The 15989-nt window shown below is 42.2% G+C and overlaps 1 protein-coding gene across 6 annotated transcripts in view; it reads right to left on the minus strand.

Moving 5' to 3' along the window:
* Positions 1–15989, minus strand: part of PLXNB2 (plexin B2) — a 259144-nt gene that overhangs the window by 100904 nt on the left and 142251 nt on the right. For all 6 annotated transcript variants that reach the window (XM_038173392.2, XM_038173387.2, XM_038173388.2 and 3 more), the window contains one exon: positions 13397–13465. In XM_038173392.2, the coding sequence (XP_038029320.1) occupies positions 13397–13398 (2 nt within the window). In that variant the 5' untranslated portion in view covers positions 13399–13465. The remainder of the gene's footprint in view (positions 1–13396; positions 13466–15989) is intronic.

Here is a 15989-nt window from a genome sequence, read left to right on the forward strand (position 1 = left end):
CTCGAGCCTGTGGTGTGCATTTTTCTGAGGGTTGCCATGGCGATCTCCAGCACGCTGATCCCCAGAGAGCTCCGCTCAAAATTCAGAGGGAACCAAAGCAGGACAAAGAAATGACACCCAAGCAAAGGCAACAGGGAAATTATGTATGATAACCTATACAAATACTTCCATACAAAAGCTTTCAGAAAATAGATGTGTTTAGAATTTGGAGGTATGGAGGAAAGAAGCACAGTCGTCACAGTCCAAACTCTAAACCAGGACAGTCTAGTGAATAAAGCCAAGAATTTCTAGCCCTGCCTTATCTTGTGGATCACTATTTGGCACAGAGCAAATTCTCAGCCTCTGTACTGTAAAATCCTTATTTGTGCAGTAACGACAGAGGACAATGGATAACTAAACAGCTAGAAAGATATAGATGTATTTAATAATGTAAGACTGTGCAGCAGCAACATTTACTAGATAAAAAGTAAATGTCAGATTTTGGTCAACATTCCTTTTTGTTATTCTATGAAAACAGTTAATAGAAAAAACTCCAAAGTATTTGAGCAATTTAAATTCTCACCAAATGCTTTATGTCATCTGTTGGTTCATATGCCAGTTACACTCTGTTAATGTATTCTCAACAAATGAGTATTAGATTTGTCTGCACATGAAAGCAACACTCTGTCAAGTGATGTATGATCTCAATATATAGTCGAGAAACCTGTTGTATGGTCCTTTCACTCCTAGCATACAAAAGCACGATCTGGCCAGGTGCTGTGATACGGTGGCCATTCACACAGAAACAAACCAGGAAGAGGAGTCACTCAAAATCTGGGCCACGTCAGATACGCCACAGTCCAGAAATAATACGAAATGAGAGTCAATCAATGTTTTGCTATTAGGCAGCATGTTTCAGCCAGAGCTTATTATCAGACACTGCCAGGCACTTTTGTGCATTAAAGAGCTTTGAGTTAATCCCACATAGGTTGATGCTCAGCCACTTGTGTGCAGCGGTTTCTTTTCACAGAATATGCAGTGTTCTTTTTGTTCCTACCTGGACCTCTTATTGCTGTTACAATGGACATCAGCCTCTCCACATCACCATCTATTAGATCTTCATGTATATCCATAATCACATTATGAAAAGCTGCCTCCTCCTGAATGAGCATGAAGCTTTTCAGTCAGATCCACTTCAACTTGCACCGAGTCTTTACGGGTTGCTACAGTACTAACCACTTAACAGCCTTGTTCCATCCCCACTCCCCAAAATCTGGTGTGGAGTCTGTCGTGACTGCAGGCAGCACTTCACCTTCTGCCCTTGGATTTGTGTGTGGTGTCCTCCTGGTGTGTTGTACTGACCGTCATCACCATGGAAGGTGTTCTGGAAAGTTTGGTTTCTTTAGTATATTCCCATTCTCACAGCCCTATTGACGGTGAGCATAGAAAGGGTCGTGCAGAAGAAATATTCATTTATATATGAACAGGATACCCATTTATATGGATATTCGTCAATGACCAATGTATGGTGCACACCACCTTGCTCTTCACATGTGCCTTTCTTAACGCTAGTCCCTCCATTAGTTCTGCTTTGCTATCCAGTCATCAAATGAATTCTCTGTGCTTCCCCAGACTGTCACCTGCCTGGTTTTCAAACTAGCACACGACTAATAGCTGCTGGCTGGAGGAAGGACTGAGGGAGAGATCGTACCATCATCTTCAGAATTTATCATCTTAGGCTTCTTTTCTGCCAAACGGTGCTGGTAAGGAGCTCGGTTCTTACCACAGGTCAGCACAGCCTCCAGGTGAGCAGGTGAACCAAAAGACATTACTCCAAGAAAACCCACTACTTATTGCTGCTGTCCACAGGCATCATAAATGCCACCACTGAGCTGGCAGGCTGTGCTGAGCTGATTTCTCTCTACTGACTGTAGCTGGCTGCCTTTTCTTTAAACAGCTTCTGGAACGCTTGGGCCCCTTTTTTTTTCCCATATGCTTTTACTTTTACCGAGAGTTTGCAAGCTGTTGACTCCCGAAGAGGAGTGCTACAGCTTTTGGACATCAGTATTCTCGATCCCCTTTAACAGTGTCTGATGTCTTTGCTGCATATACTGGTATTTCTGTTCCCTTGCAGGTAAAGAACTTGAACTTTAATGAGATCCCTACAAAATCACTGATTGCTATAGGCATAATATTAAGGTTCTTACTCTCTCATACCTTGATCCCTTCAGGGAAGAGGTTTTATTTACCACGAATAAAGATGAAGGCTGACAGACAGCCTTCAAATCAAAGCACAAGCCAGAAAATGTCTGATTACTCCCGGAAGCAGCATTTAACAGCTTAACTTAGTCTTTATTTAGATATTATTTTGCATATTTCACCCATAATGAAAGCAAAGTTGTCGTGAACAAAATCATTTGGTAATCTAATTTATCAGCATCACTCACACACTGACAGACAAGAATTTTAATAAAATTTACACTTATGACATCAATTTGTACTAATTTCCGTCTCTTAGATGCTTTCGCATTTTATGGGGTTGGTGAATGGAAATAAGAGAGACTCTTGTGCAATTCCAGCCACTTCTAGAGAAAAAAATAGTGGTAAGGTTTAATGTGCATCTGCTGGGAGAATATACTGCAACAGCTCTGCTCTCCTTACTGTAACAGCATGCACTATGCCACCCACTACTCGTATATGACAATATTTTACACAGATACCACAACTCTTTAAAGCGTGGGGACGAATTAATTGCATAGGGGCTGTCAGATATTTACCTTGCCCAAGAACGTTAGATGTATTAGAAATGCCAAAGACAATAAATGTAGTTCAGCTTCAGTAAAGGAGTTGGCAGAACACGACGAAAAGCATCGTTGCAGAGATGCTCTCCTCAAAGTCATCTATCACAAAACATCAAACCTGCCCCCGCCTTCCCTTTCCTTTCCTCTCCCCAGTTATTCAGCGACTGCAGTCACAGGCAGGGCTCCTGTCAGCTGTTCAGGAGATGCAAGAGGAAGATCACAGCATGCCTAATACCTCACTTGGAACACCTCCTTTTTCCTCTACTGTCCCACAAGGTCAGAGCTTCAGTTTTATCTATTGAATCAGGCAGCAAGCAGCTTGCCCTGCCCTTCCCAGGCTGTCCTGCCATTTGGTTCAAAGAAAGATCCTGGGTAAACGTTATCCTTTGCTGAACATCTGGGCAGAACAGTGGATACCTGTTTCATCACCAGAAAGAAGCTATATTGCCTCTTAATGCAGTAGGCATTGCTCTGAAGGGAATGTCTCTGCTTTGGGCTGGTACTGGAAAGCAAGAGGAGGTGTGAACACACTCACAGAGCTGCTCCAGCAGAAACTTCCCATTTTTCAGCTCCTGGTCAGGTTGGCTTTCAGCTCTCTGCTCAGACTTAAGGTTTGGTTACACCCACGCTTATACCACCCATGGAAGTGGCAGAACAAGCAGCCAGGGGAGACGGGAGAACCAAATAATCCTGTGCAGCAGCAGTGTGGATGGGTACCCAGTGAAGTGACAGTTTAAACACGTCCTGACACAATTCAAGCAATGTAACTTCAGTAGGTGTCCTAGAGCTGGAAAAAGAAATGCAGTCTCTCACCTTGTCAGAGAAAACAGGCAGGCTTGCAGGGAGAGGATATTATCTCTGCTCAGTCTTCTTTCGTGAGAATAAATGACTGCTGTGGTATAGGATGACAATTTGCAGGGTACCACATTTGCTTACAATAATATGTTAGTATATTCAATTTTTGCTCAAGTTGTGCAAAATGTATTGGAACATTTTCCTTTGTTTAGTTATTGGTTTCCATCCCCAGTCTACATCATATACTTCTTTTCCTCCTGGTCTTATACATACTTCAAAGACATATTTTCAAAGAACCATTTCTCTCAGCATAGCTTGCCCCCCAGCTGTAAAAGCTCTGCACACATATATCTCCCTTAGGAGACTTAACGTCTTTGTGCAGAGCTCCTTTAGGCAACATCTGCAATCATGCAAACAGGTAGAAGGTTCCCATGTGGTGCAGCTCAAGAAGGAAACATACACATCCTGCAAAGCAAACCCAGGGTAGCCCCACAAATATTTATACACCAGATAAAATCCATATCCTGCAGCTTGGGCCACTATAAACAAATGTTACCCAATACATCTTTCAAGTCAATCAACTGAAAAATTCACATATGGATGGATGGCCTGATCTCAGCTCACCCAAGGGTACGAAAAATCTGGGAATGCAACAAATCAGCTTACCCCTGGGTTGCTGAGCACATGCCCCTTGCCCTCCCAGCACTTTGGAACAGGATCTTCTTGGCTTTGAGACCATGCAGACCTCTCTGCAGTCACCCCGTGTCTGGATACTTCTGGTGAGGCATTGGCAAGCAATGCCAGCACTGGCAACCAGAGCACACACCAAACTAGCCCATCTAGGATTCTCCTGTACAAAATACATAGCTCAGGCTTTCTAATGACACTCCACCATCCCTGACAACAGTTCTAATGTATGCTTTTGCTTGTTGTGACAGAAATGGGTTTGGGACCTTTCCCCCTCCCCTACTATGCATGTCCTAAAGAGCCAAATGCGCAGTAGCCTATGGTGGGGAGGTTTGGGTGTGGACCTGATGGGGGGGATGCTGAAGTCAAAGCCATGAGCCATCTTTCTGTTCTCGCTGAGGGGCCCCTAGCACTCCCTGTGCCGTCCACAGATCCATGCAGGCAGACGATCTCAGCAGAAAGGCGAATAAGAGGGTGTCAAGAGTATAAATCCCCATAACAATGCCCATAATGGACACCACAGTTCATTAAGTCGTCATGTCTAGAGGAGGGGCAAATTTATTTGTATATATATATTTTAGAGATAAAGTTAAACTCAGCTCTGTGCTCATATATGAAAAATAACCAGACAGACTTCTCAAAGCTACGCACATCTTAGTGCAACCAGTACCATCATCCTGACTCCAGGTTCAAAGGTCAAACTAAAAAACTATGGTTTTTGAACACACAGGCCTAGCTGTGAAGCAAAGCGTGGCAGGTCCCTTTAGTTGCCTTGAAACTTCCAGACACTTTTTCAAGAAAATACTGGCTGTGTATAAACTCTGGAGTTAGGATGTTTCGCAAACTCAGAAGTTCCCAGGAACTGTAACTCAAGACAATTCATTAACTAGTCACAAATTCAACTGATGTCATTTTAAGTAAAACCAGCAAGGATAAACAAGACTGCATTTTGTGTATCTCTGGAAGATCACTAAATCTCTTTTTATTTACTAAATCATTGACTTACCAACTGACACTAGGAAATTTAGTATCTAACACTAAATATTCTTTCTTGTCATACTTGGTGACGTGCTTGATCAAATCGAGTGTTAGAGCAACAAACCACTAGAATAGTGTCTGCATGTCCAAAGGAACAACTATTTTTAAATGTGTTTTTCGCATGTATTGTATTAACAGAAACAAACAAGGCTGAGGCTTGCCTTGAATTTAGCCCTAAAAAATTAAGCGGACAAGTATTTAATTCTTACTTTTATCCTTGTTAAATCCTTTAATTAAATATAACGTTAATTGAACTAAGGATTATTAAAGAGGTTTTTCTCAACTAATACATTTAAGTGCATTAAAGCTGGGAGAAAAACAAAACAAGCACACAAGCCAGCCTTATAAATAGCTTCATACAAACAGCATTAAGAAAGTAACACCCTGCGAACACGGGGCATTTTTTCATGTTTGCTACCACAAAAGTAACAGCAAAGGTTAGGAGCAGCAGAGGTGGCATACACCATACAAATCACAATTTTAATGCAAACTGTCTCCATTTAGTGAAGCAACATATCAGCACACATGACAACTGCTTGTACAATTGTTGTTGTCAAGTGGCAGGATGATGGGTGGGAATGGTGGAGAAGTCCCCCAGTACTCTGTATGCAGACTGTATGTTTGGGGAGTCCCATAACCCCCTGGCAGCCAGGGTGTTCCTGCTCCACACTCAAGGGATCAGTTGAAGAGGGCTTCAAATGAGCTTTTGAAGGCCTGGTCTGAAAGCCCTGGGCTGAAATCCTCATGGATGGAGCTGAGAGTGGCAGAGGTCACCGCTACAGCCCACAGGGCAGAGGAGAGCCATGGGGCAGCTGGCATGGGGGGAGCAGCACAGAGACCTCCCCTCAGAGCCCTGCTCCCAGGTTCTGCAGGCTCAGTGGAGTCAAAAATTAATTAGACCTGAAGTGACTGGGGAGTCCTAAAATTGTTCATGTATTAGCAATTGCAGAGTCACCACAGGCACAGCATTGAGGTACTTGCTCTGTACCAGCGAGCAGACAATGGCAGCAATATTGACAGTAAGAAAAGCAGCAAACAGTGTCCTTATTGCCTGTTCACTCACCTAAATTTAAAAAGAAGGAGGGTAAAGAAGCTGATTTCACAACTCCACCAGTAGCAGCCACAGGAAAGGGCTCACGTTGGCCCAGAATCAGAGGTTTACAGAGACAAAACTAATGTAGCATCTGAGAACAACACTGTAAATGACATTCAAACTTCAGAATCAATGCTGGAATCAATGCTGACAACTGATTTGCAACAGTTCCCTCTGCCTAAGCCTGTTTCTTTTTCCAAACAGGGACAATTCTTGATTTCAGTTGTTGAACACAACCAATATTCTCATTCCCCTGTCCCCCAAAGGGGCACCAGAACCTGCTTCTTCTATAAAACCCCATGGGCTGTGTTTTAGTAGTGTTACAGGAGTCCGTGCATCTGGTGGATTATGAGAAGGAAGAAATCTGTTACAACGTGGGTGATAGCAAAGCAGTTGTATTCACCAGCATTTACAAGAGGAGAAGTACAGGTAAGGTACCTTCAGAAGAAATTTCTCAGTGAATCTCCTGACTGCATCCCTCCAAGGACTGTGATAACCCTGCAACTTCAAAATCATTAAAAAAATAAAAATATCATTACTAAAAATTTAGTAGCACAGACAAGTGATGCGAAGCCCTATCCTAGCACCTCCACCTCATCTGCTCTTTTCACTAGGATCGGGTAAACTGCTTTTGTCTTTCTCTTGATCTCCACAGGATGCAGCAGTCCTTGCCAAAAATAACTATGTTTTAATTTTCCTTCAAAATTCCCTTGAAGACGCCTGTGCTGTTTTAATGCCGGAGCATCACACATCCCTTTAATCCCTGCCTACACGTTTTAACATTTCAAACACAGGGTTATTTATAAAGGAAAAGCCACCGGGGCTTTGGTGAGGTAAAGTGGTTTGGTTGGGACTGAAACCGGGAAGGGGGGCTGGGAGGGTTTAGTCATCATTTTCTGCTTTTAATCCCTTGCTCCTCCTCTGGTTTAGGCCTTGTTATTAGCAGCAGCACTTTCTCCCTCTGAGCGGGGCCAAGACGGCAAACAAGCCCTCTGCATGTGAAAGCAGGACGGTTCCCAGCACTAATTCAGCCGTGCGACCCTGCTCCAGGCTGTGCAATCAGCTGAGACCCCCTTTTTTTGTAGTCCAGGCCTTCCCCTCCTCAAAGTGCCAAAGCCCTCCATGGAAAGCCTTTGGCTGCTGTTTTGTTCGCTCCCACCTGCTCCTGCAAGAGTGAGAACAGACGGGACCGAAGTGACCCCGTCCACTGAGTTTTGTGGGTATTCAGGGTATTACTGACACACCAAGCAGGTTACAAAAACTGTTGGGAGGGACAAAGCGAGGCACTCGAAAACCAGCAGCGCTCCAGCTAAAACAACACTTGGAAACAAGGCTCGCTGCATACTGAAGGGGACACAGCAGTCATTCACAATCCCCTCTCCTTTTTGGTTGTTGCTGAACAGCATGGCTAAAATTTTTCCTCCGGCCCAATTATACCACTCTGCTGATGCTGTAACAAAAGGAGAAAGAGCCATGACAGAAATAACAAAGTAACCTACATTTCTAATGGAAGCAACAGCGGGACGTAACAAAATTAACTGCCATCACACGCAATTTTTATTTCCACTTCAAGCACCCTCTCTGTCTCTAAATGCTCCTCCTGGAAAAAACCTTCCCTAAACTGAGCCTCCCAAGCCCAGCTACACCTCAAGGCGGTGGCAGCTCCTCTGGGAACCAAGCAATCTTTGGCCTTACCCTATGAAAGCTGGGCAGGGCAGGAGCCCGAGCCCAGCCTGCGAACCCACAACGTGCAGCAAACATCCAGCTCTAGATTTTTGAGAGGTGCTTGAGTTTTAAAAACGCATCTGTTTCAGGTTCAGCTGCTATATCCAAAATGTCTGTACCAAAAATACTTGCATTCAGATTCAGAAGTGTGAATGTGCTGGAGCTCCAAGAATAAGGTAGGATAACAACAAGAATATGCAGAAGCGCTGAGAATTAGACTAGTTATTTGGATAAATTAAGTAGGTAGCAACTGTGGAAATGCTGATGCTAGCCATTATTTCAGCTTCTTAGGCTATAAATGGAGATAATTTTTACTCACCTGACAGGTGTGTCATGGGAATTAGCTAATATTGACACTTTGATCTGTAAAGTACTCCGCCAAATATTAATTAAGAAAGGGTTGTTTTGCACTTACAAAAGCTAGTGTTTTGTACTTAAATTTGTTTCCATCCCTCTCCCAAAACAGTAAAGAATCTACTGTTTGTTTTTCTACATATTTCCCAGGAGATTATTTTGGAGAAGCATGAGACAGACAGACTGACATGAACAGTTGTCTGCACTTTGTTGCAAGAATCTGCTCTCCTGTGGGCCTTGTAGCCAGACCTGTAGACTTAGCTCCAATGTTACTGAACACAGGGAGAAGGGAAACTGCCCATAACAAACACCTGTTTATACCTCACCTACGAATATTTCTCACAAGGCAATTCACAAACACTCATATGAGAAGCTGAAGATATTCAAGTGCTGCAGCTCCTGGTGAAGTATGGCCTCATTTCTCCATGAGAGAAAGGTGCCAACATATAGGCAAAACTGCAGTACAATTTCCTCCATAGTCAGTGACATGAAACATGTCCAAAGCTTTGTGATGCTTCTGATGCATGTGCCACCCGTGCATGCTGCTGCCAGAGACAGAGTGAGCAGAGCCCTGCTGCAGGAGTTGGCTCTCTCCCATTCTCTCTGTGCTCGATAATAAGGGCACTCCCACTGTGGCGCACTCATTGCAAAGATCTAGGAGCAAAGGTGTGATATTCACCCTTTACATAGCCCAGTGAATATGAACTGGTATTAGAGGGAACTCAAAGATTGTGCTTGATAGCATATGGGAAAGTAGAAGTCTCCAAATAGGCCTCTCTGCACACCCCAGAGAGATCATTACACAGGGCTTCCCTGTGATTGCTGCCTCTGGTAGTTACAGCCTGACCTGGTGTCACAGGCTACTCACGGTGGCAGCACAGGGAGATCCTCTTTCCTTCATCCTCTGCATTTTTTTGTCACCCAGGCAACACAAAGATGACAGAGGGAAAGAAAAAACGACAGGCAACAGGTACTGAAAGAGATCTCAGAAAGCACAAGCGTGCAGATAGATGTAACTCCTGCCTACTTCCCCCAAACTCCAATTAGAGACTTGGGTTTTGGGGTGAAAACAGAAAAAATTCTGCCAGAGTGTTTTGCAACGTGCACATCTCATCCTCACCTGGTGCTCACGATGCGTGGAAGATACTGAACAAATGTTACACGACGCTTCAGCAGCTTCAGTCCTATAGATCTAAAGACAGGTCTCACAGGTGACTCTGAGGGCTCAACCTGACTGCCACTCAAAGTTTGCTATTCAAAGGAACTTAGGAAAGTAGAAGAACTTAGGAAGATACTGATAACAGTGTCTTATTATTTCTGTAACATTGAAAAGCTAAATTCTAAAAGCAAGAAAATACTAGAAATGAAGTTCCTTATGTGAATTGTTTCTGATGGTCCCTATGATCAGACTTTTTGTACTGTTTCCCTGCCTCATTTCATGCATAACACAGACATTACTTAATGAACCAGCAGCTCTTCAATATTTATTTTTCTCCTCATTATCCAGTATGACTCTGTGCCTTATTTACCATGCTATCCAAAGGCTGCCTGTAATTATTTATAGTGTTCATGATATAAGAACCAAGTCCTTATAAACAACAATTAGTTTTACAATACCCAGCTGGATCCTGAAACTAAGGTGGACATTTTGGAGGTGGTCATTGCTTTTTAGCAACTACTTTCTATACAAGTATGCCTAAAAAGCATCTCCATAGACTTTTCAGAAGGAATCTGCCTGCCAGCAAGCAGAGCTTAGTGAGAGCACGTGGTGTGACATGGTCCTCACCCTTCAAAAGTGTTTGAACCAGGCTATTTATGGTGCTGGTGCACACATTTTACATAACTAATGTTAAGAACAGGAAACAAAACTCCCCATGCTATGTTAAAGACTTATTCTGGGAATCTCAGATTACAAGATGAACAGCAAGAACCTAATTTTGGCATCTAATTAGGGCTGGGTGTTCTTCCCCCACTTCCCTTTGCACTGTGTTCTACTTGATGGTGCCTGCTCCTGGCTCCCTAACTTGCACCCCCCTTCCTTCTACTTGCATTCACTGCCTCAAGGTTATTAGGATGTATCATCAGCATAATGCAGAACAGTTATCAGCTTATCATCTCCTCCAGACCATCTTACATTTTTCCCAGCCTTGCCCTACCACTTAAAAAAAGAAGAAAAACAAACAGAGAAATCACTCTCCCCATCTAAACTCTCCTCTTCCCCAGGTGAGGAAACACAGAAAACCAACATTTCTCAGATTCCTCCACTATCCCAGCTTTGGCTTTCAGCTCTATGAAAACAGTCTGGAAAGTTGTTGGAAAAGAATAGGGGAGAGAAGTTTTCTGAAAGTTTTTTCCACTTTCTGGCTTTACAGGCAGCAGAAGTCCCAAATCCTGCCAGATATCCTACTAAACCTAAGCTAAACTAATGTACTTCAAACCCAAGTTTAAGATTTCATCTCCAATTCTGACTGAAAATAATCATTTTATTTAGTATCGCAATGCACTGTGTATCAAAGAGGATGACCATAAGAGGAGATGCTATCAAAGAGGATGACCATAAGAGGAGATGCTGGATCTCCTGGTTTGAGGACTCTGCCTCAGGTTGTGAGTGACTGCAGGTTGAGCCACTGCTCTTCTCAGTGCCTGGGAAGTGATTTTATTCCCTCTTGCTGGCTCTGTGACTGTTTATATGAGGATGTCTCCATAGTCATGTCTGAGATACCAGACCAAAAGCAGATATGAAAAGGTATTTTCTCCTCTCTGCCTATACTTGTTAATTTCATGTCACTCCCTAAATCCCAGCCAACGTGAGGCCAAGTGATGTTTGGAAATTATTCGGTAGATATATTTAGAAGGATGTATCCTTACTTTTCATGTCTGATAGTTGCAAAAGCCAGATCAAAAAGATGGTTTTCATTTAGGAACCCAGTCTACACAACCACAAAATTAAAATATCAGAAAAATAAGATCTACCAGAGACTATCCATTTTCACATCAAGGACAAAGTGCTAGTATCCAACCCACCACACAGATGTGTTCATTTCTCTGACAGTTTCATGGCCAGACAGTAATCACATTATCAATAGTCTATCCCCACTGAACTTCCTAAAGTACAGCTCCACTTCACATATTTTATTTGTTTTCATATACACACATATATGAAATGGCATTTTAACATGGCTGTTAGTTTTAGAATTCAACTGATAGTGAAATGGCTGTCTCCTGTTAAACAAGCATTAAAAAAAAAACAAACAAAAAACAAACAGGACACAAATAAAGGAAGTCAATATTCTTCTTATTTCATAATTCTGAGGGAACTGACGATAAATGAAGTTTCCCTGGAGAAACAGTCAAAGATTGAGTTGGTAAAAATAATATGAGAGTAACTCTAAGAACATTTTTACACAGACAAACTCATCACACACACATGGAACCGATCAAGTAGTACCACTGGCTATAACAAGGTCACTCTAGAGATGTGCTTCTAGGACCCTGAAGCTAAATTAAGGTATTTTTGATTGTGTGTTTTGATTTTTTCAATACACACTGGAAGGTCTTAAGGGTTTAGTTTTATATCTTATACAGCTTTCAAGCTAGGCCAGTTACCAGTAATGTAGAGAGTAAATGCACAGTCTAGTCTGTAAATCTCTAGCTTAGGCACTAAGCTAAGATGTTGTCAAATCTTGGGACCCTCATTTCGGAAAGTCCGATATCAGCAGACAACTCTATAAAACAGACAGATTTCACTATTTTCCTGTAGTAGCTCACTGTTTTGGTACTATTTTGTTCAGTTAGTAATTTTAGAAGACAAGTTTACCAACAGCCATAGCCTAATATTAGAAGTGCCCCAGCTCGTGACTTTTAAGAGAGGATCACCATCCTACTTGACATCTAAGTCATGACTTCTGTATGTAATCCAGCATTTGGAAAGACTTAGCTGACTGCTTCCAAACTCATCAGGCAAGCTCTGGGAAATGGAAGGTGAGACCGTGGGAAAAAATGTATTATGAAAAAAATGAACAAATCTCTGGCAGCTTAAAGTTTATGACTATCACTACGCTGCACACCAGAGCCACTCAGAGCCTCCTGGGATATGACTTGCAAAGATAGGCCTCTGCTTCACACACAAATATGTACGTACATATGCACACACACAGTTATGGAGTTCACATTATTATGAAATACAGCCAGGGAAAGCAATTACTTTAAGAAAAATAATGGGGTATTCACCAGCAAAGTAACAGTTTCAAAAGGGTCTAGAAAATGAACCAAAGCTCTTATTGTTAGAGAACTATTGACTTCAGGTTTGAAAAAGTGACCTCAAGTGAGCAATGATGCACTTAGCCTGGAACTTGCAGCCGCTGTATTTCATTCTAAATTGAATTGCCAATCCACTGTGCAATCTTCTTCTGCTATCAGCTCACATCTTTGGGGCAAGTACACAGAAAAATACCGTACAGTGGCTGCTTTATTCCAAGTTAGACTAAATTCTTTTGGAAATGGAAAATATGTCTGTGTTACAGAACTTAAGGATCCCCCTGGGTATGTATACAGAGGGTTATGTTTTTTTTTTTGTTGTTTTTTTTTTTTTTTTTTCCTTTTAAGGGCACTTAGTGACAACTTCATGTTGACATTTTTCCTACAAGCAGATCATAAGCATGCAAATAATTTTGTATGTGGCCACATTAATGATGTTTAGGTATGCACTGACTACAGACCCATATTAAAAAATACTTATTAGATGTTTTATACCTCATACACACATGCACAATATTCAGATCCAGCATTCTCATTATATCAAAAGTACGATGTTTAGTCATATTTTAGGTAAATAAGATTGCCAATTTGGCATGATCTATAAAAGCCAAATATTATTGGTTTGCAAACATAAATAAGTGACATTTACATGCTGTGAAATACTTACATTCACTTTTCCACTACTTCTTCTTTACTACAATCAAGTTATTTTCCAGGACAGCGTTTAATCTTCTCACTAAATAAAAGAAGGCAGTGATTAAAACTATATCCATATGCATTATGCTATGCTCAATCACCTTGAATTTATGAACTTTAAAATATTGATTTAAGATCATCTATAGTGTGCCATAAACTTATAATTTGTTTATAATATAGTCAATTTTATTACATTTTAAACACAATTTTAGCACACCATAACTTCCAATCCCAAGGCTAAATGGGGCAATGTTCTGTATTTCAGTAGCTGCTCAGATAATAAATCAGAGGGACAGTTGCTCACAGATGTACAACTAATTACTACAGAACTGAGAGCTCAGCTGATATATTACCAGCAAGAATGCCTGGCATTACAGATGGGGTATTGTATGATTTGGCACTCTTCTTGCGAGAGCTTGAACATGCTCTTATCAATGGCAGCTCTCAGCACCTCCCACGATCAAACATTTAAGAATGGAAGAGAAACAGTGTCTGTCCCTCTAGGGAAGGATAAAATACCATCTGATATCATTTAACATTACTGTATATGCCAAAAAGTGATTAAGAAAGTGTTAATCTTGACTGTTCAGCTTGAATATGAACATGACAACTGTCCTCAATAAAATATCCCCATCAATCTATGTAGTGAGTGCTGAATGCCCCAACCTGATTCTTACATACTGATAGTTATCAGCTCATTTTCGTAGTGCACATGATGCCCACTTAAGCAGTTCATGGCAAATGCCAACACATGCACTAAAAGATCATCAAATGGCAGTCCCCAGGGGAGAGCGACCCGAACACACAGCATAATCCACCACCTCATCTTCAAAGCCATCTCATCTCCATGCCAGACGAGGCTGACTTTGAGACTTGCCTAACACTGGCTCCCTGGGGAGGGAAGAAATAAAGCTCAGCAGGACTTTCATTTTCCTCTTCACGTGCCCTGAGGCTGCCCAGTACTGAAGCGTGTTTACTTCGTTAATATTCGATGGGACTTAATTTCTTGTTTGCATTCCCCATATCTAGTTGCTGTGGTAACACATTCTTTAGGACTATGTACATTCATCTCCTCCTAGAGCTCCTGACAATACAAATTGCTCAACACTATGTGAGGTCCTGAGGAAAAGCTGTCTGAGGAACCTGCCCACTCACAAGGATGCTCAGGAAAACCATGAGATGCAAAACCACGGTGTGTGCTGTTAGCTTCAATATTTGTGCATTTCATTAGAAGTGACTTGAAAGAGTGTTTTCCACCCTGGGAGGCTGAGCATCCAAAATAGGAAGAGAGGTTGGGGAGGGTATGTAAAATGGAAGGGGCTGGAACAAGGATAGGGGGCAGACGGGAAGAGATGGTGCAAGGATCTTCCACCAGGAACACGAGGTAAAGATCAAACAGTATCAAGGTGAAGAGGACATTCTGGGTCAGGACTTCTCTTTTTTAATAAAGAAGGGAAGATGGAGACAGAGAAGAGCAGGGTGTGATATTTAGACCACAGTTGGATGATATGACCTACAAGGAGAAACGGGCTTAGACTGAAACCCAAGGACAGCATGGGAGGTGAGGCCTAAGTTAAAGTTGTAAGCCCATGAGAGAGACAAGCATCTTGCCTTCAGGACAAAGGGAAAGGGCAGATTACTTTCCATGTCTTACTAACACAGGAAAAAACAGACCTGGTGCAACTTAAACACATAAAGGAAACGGAAATACAGAAGTAAAAGGAAGTGCTAGGGGTGTGAAAGATCATATTCTCAACAGCAGTTGAGAAGGAAGGAAGTGGAGGTAGTAAGCAAGAAAACAAGATTTCACCCTGCTGAGTTCTCTTTCTATGTCTGTGTTATCTCTCTCCTTTAGAAACCCTTTGCAAGCATTACTGAGTGGTGTTTTAGGCATTTCTTGAACAGTTGGTTCACAGCTCATCTTTGCACTTGCAACTGAAGTGCCTGGAAATGAGAATTCGGCTGTGTCTGGAAAAGGAATAGGGTGCTGTGAGTTCTGATGGTTGTGTCCAGCCAGTGATACTCCCAACAATAAGAGCACGTACCCTGCTAATAATACCAAAACTCTATTTATTGGAAAACCAGGTTCAGCCACAGCCGAGGAACTGGCAGAGAGCAATCAGATTCTGTATGTGTCAGTTCTCATGTGTACCCTGGGCATTTTAGTCTACGGTTGGTAACTATCTGTGCTTGAGAAGGATGCCACCAAACTGTACTCAGATTTCTGCGCTATATAACATAGCCTTTTTCATAATAGGTTTGGGACACAAGCCAGAAATCTTACTCGCTGTCTCCCTACTTATTCAAACTGAGTCATCAGATTTTCCAGGTTTCTTCGCTCCCAGACGACACACTGCTTTGGCTAGGTTTAGATGGACGCCGGTTGTACCATCTGCCACAAGGCTTCCTGGTTTTGTTTAGTTTTGTTTTTTCCTTTTACCTCCTGCTCGTAGCACAACAGCTCTTTTTCAGTGTCTTACACGGAACACGCTGCAAGGAGTTCGTCTTTCCTAGCATGGGTTTGGCCAGGTGGCTGGACGAAAACAAATGCTTGAACTACAGGA

Source organism: Anas platyrhynchos, chromosome 1, assembly GCF_047663525.1.
Source record: "Anas platyrhynchos isolate ZD024472 breed Pekin duck chromosome 1, IASCAAS_PekinDuck_T2T, whole genome shotgun sequence".
Taxonomy (NCBI): Eukaryota; Metazoa; Chordata; class Aves; order Anseriformes; family Anatidae; genus Anas; species Anas platyrhynchos.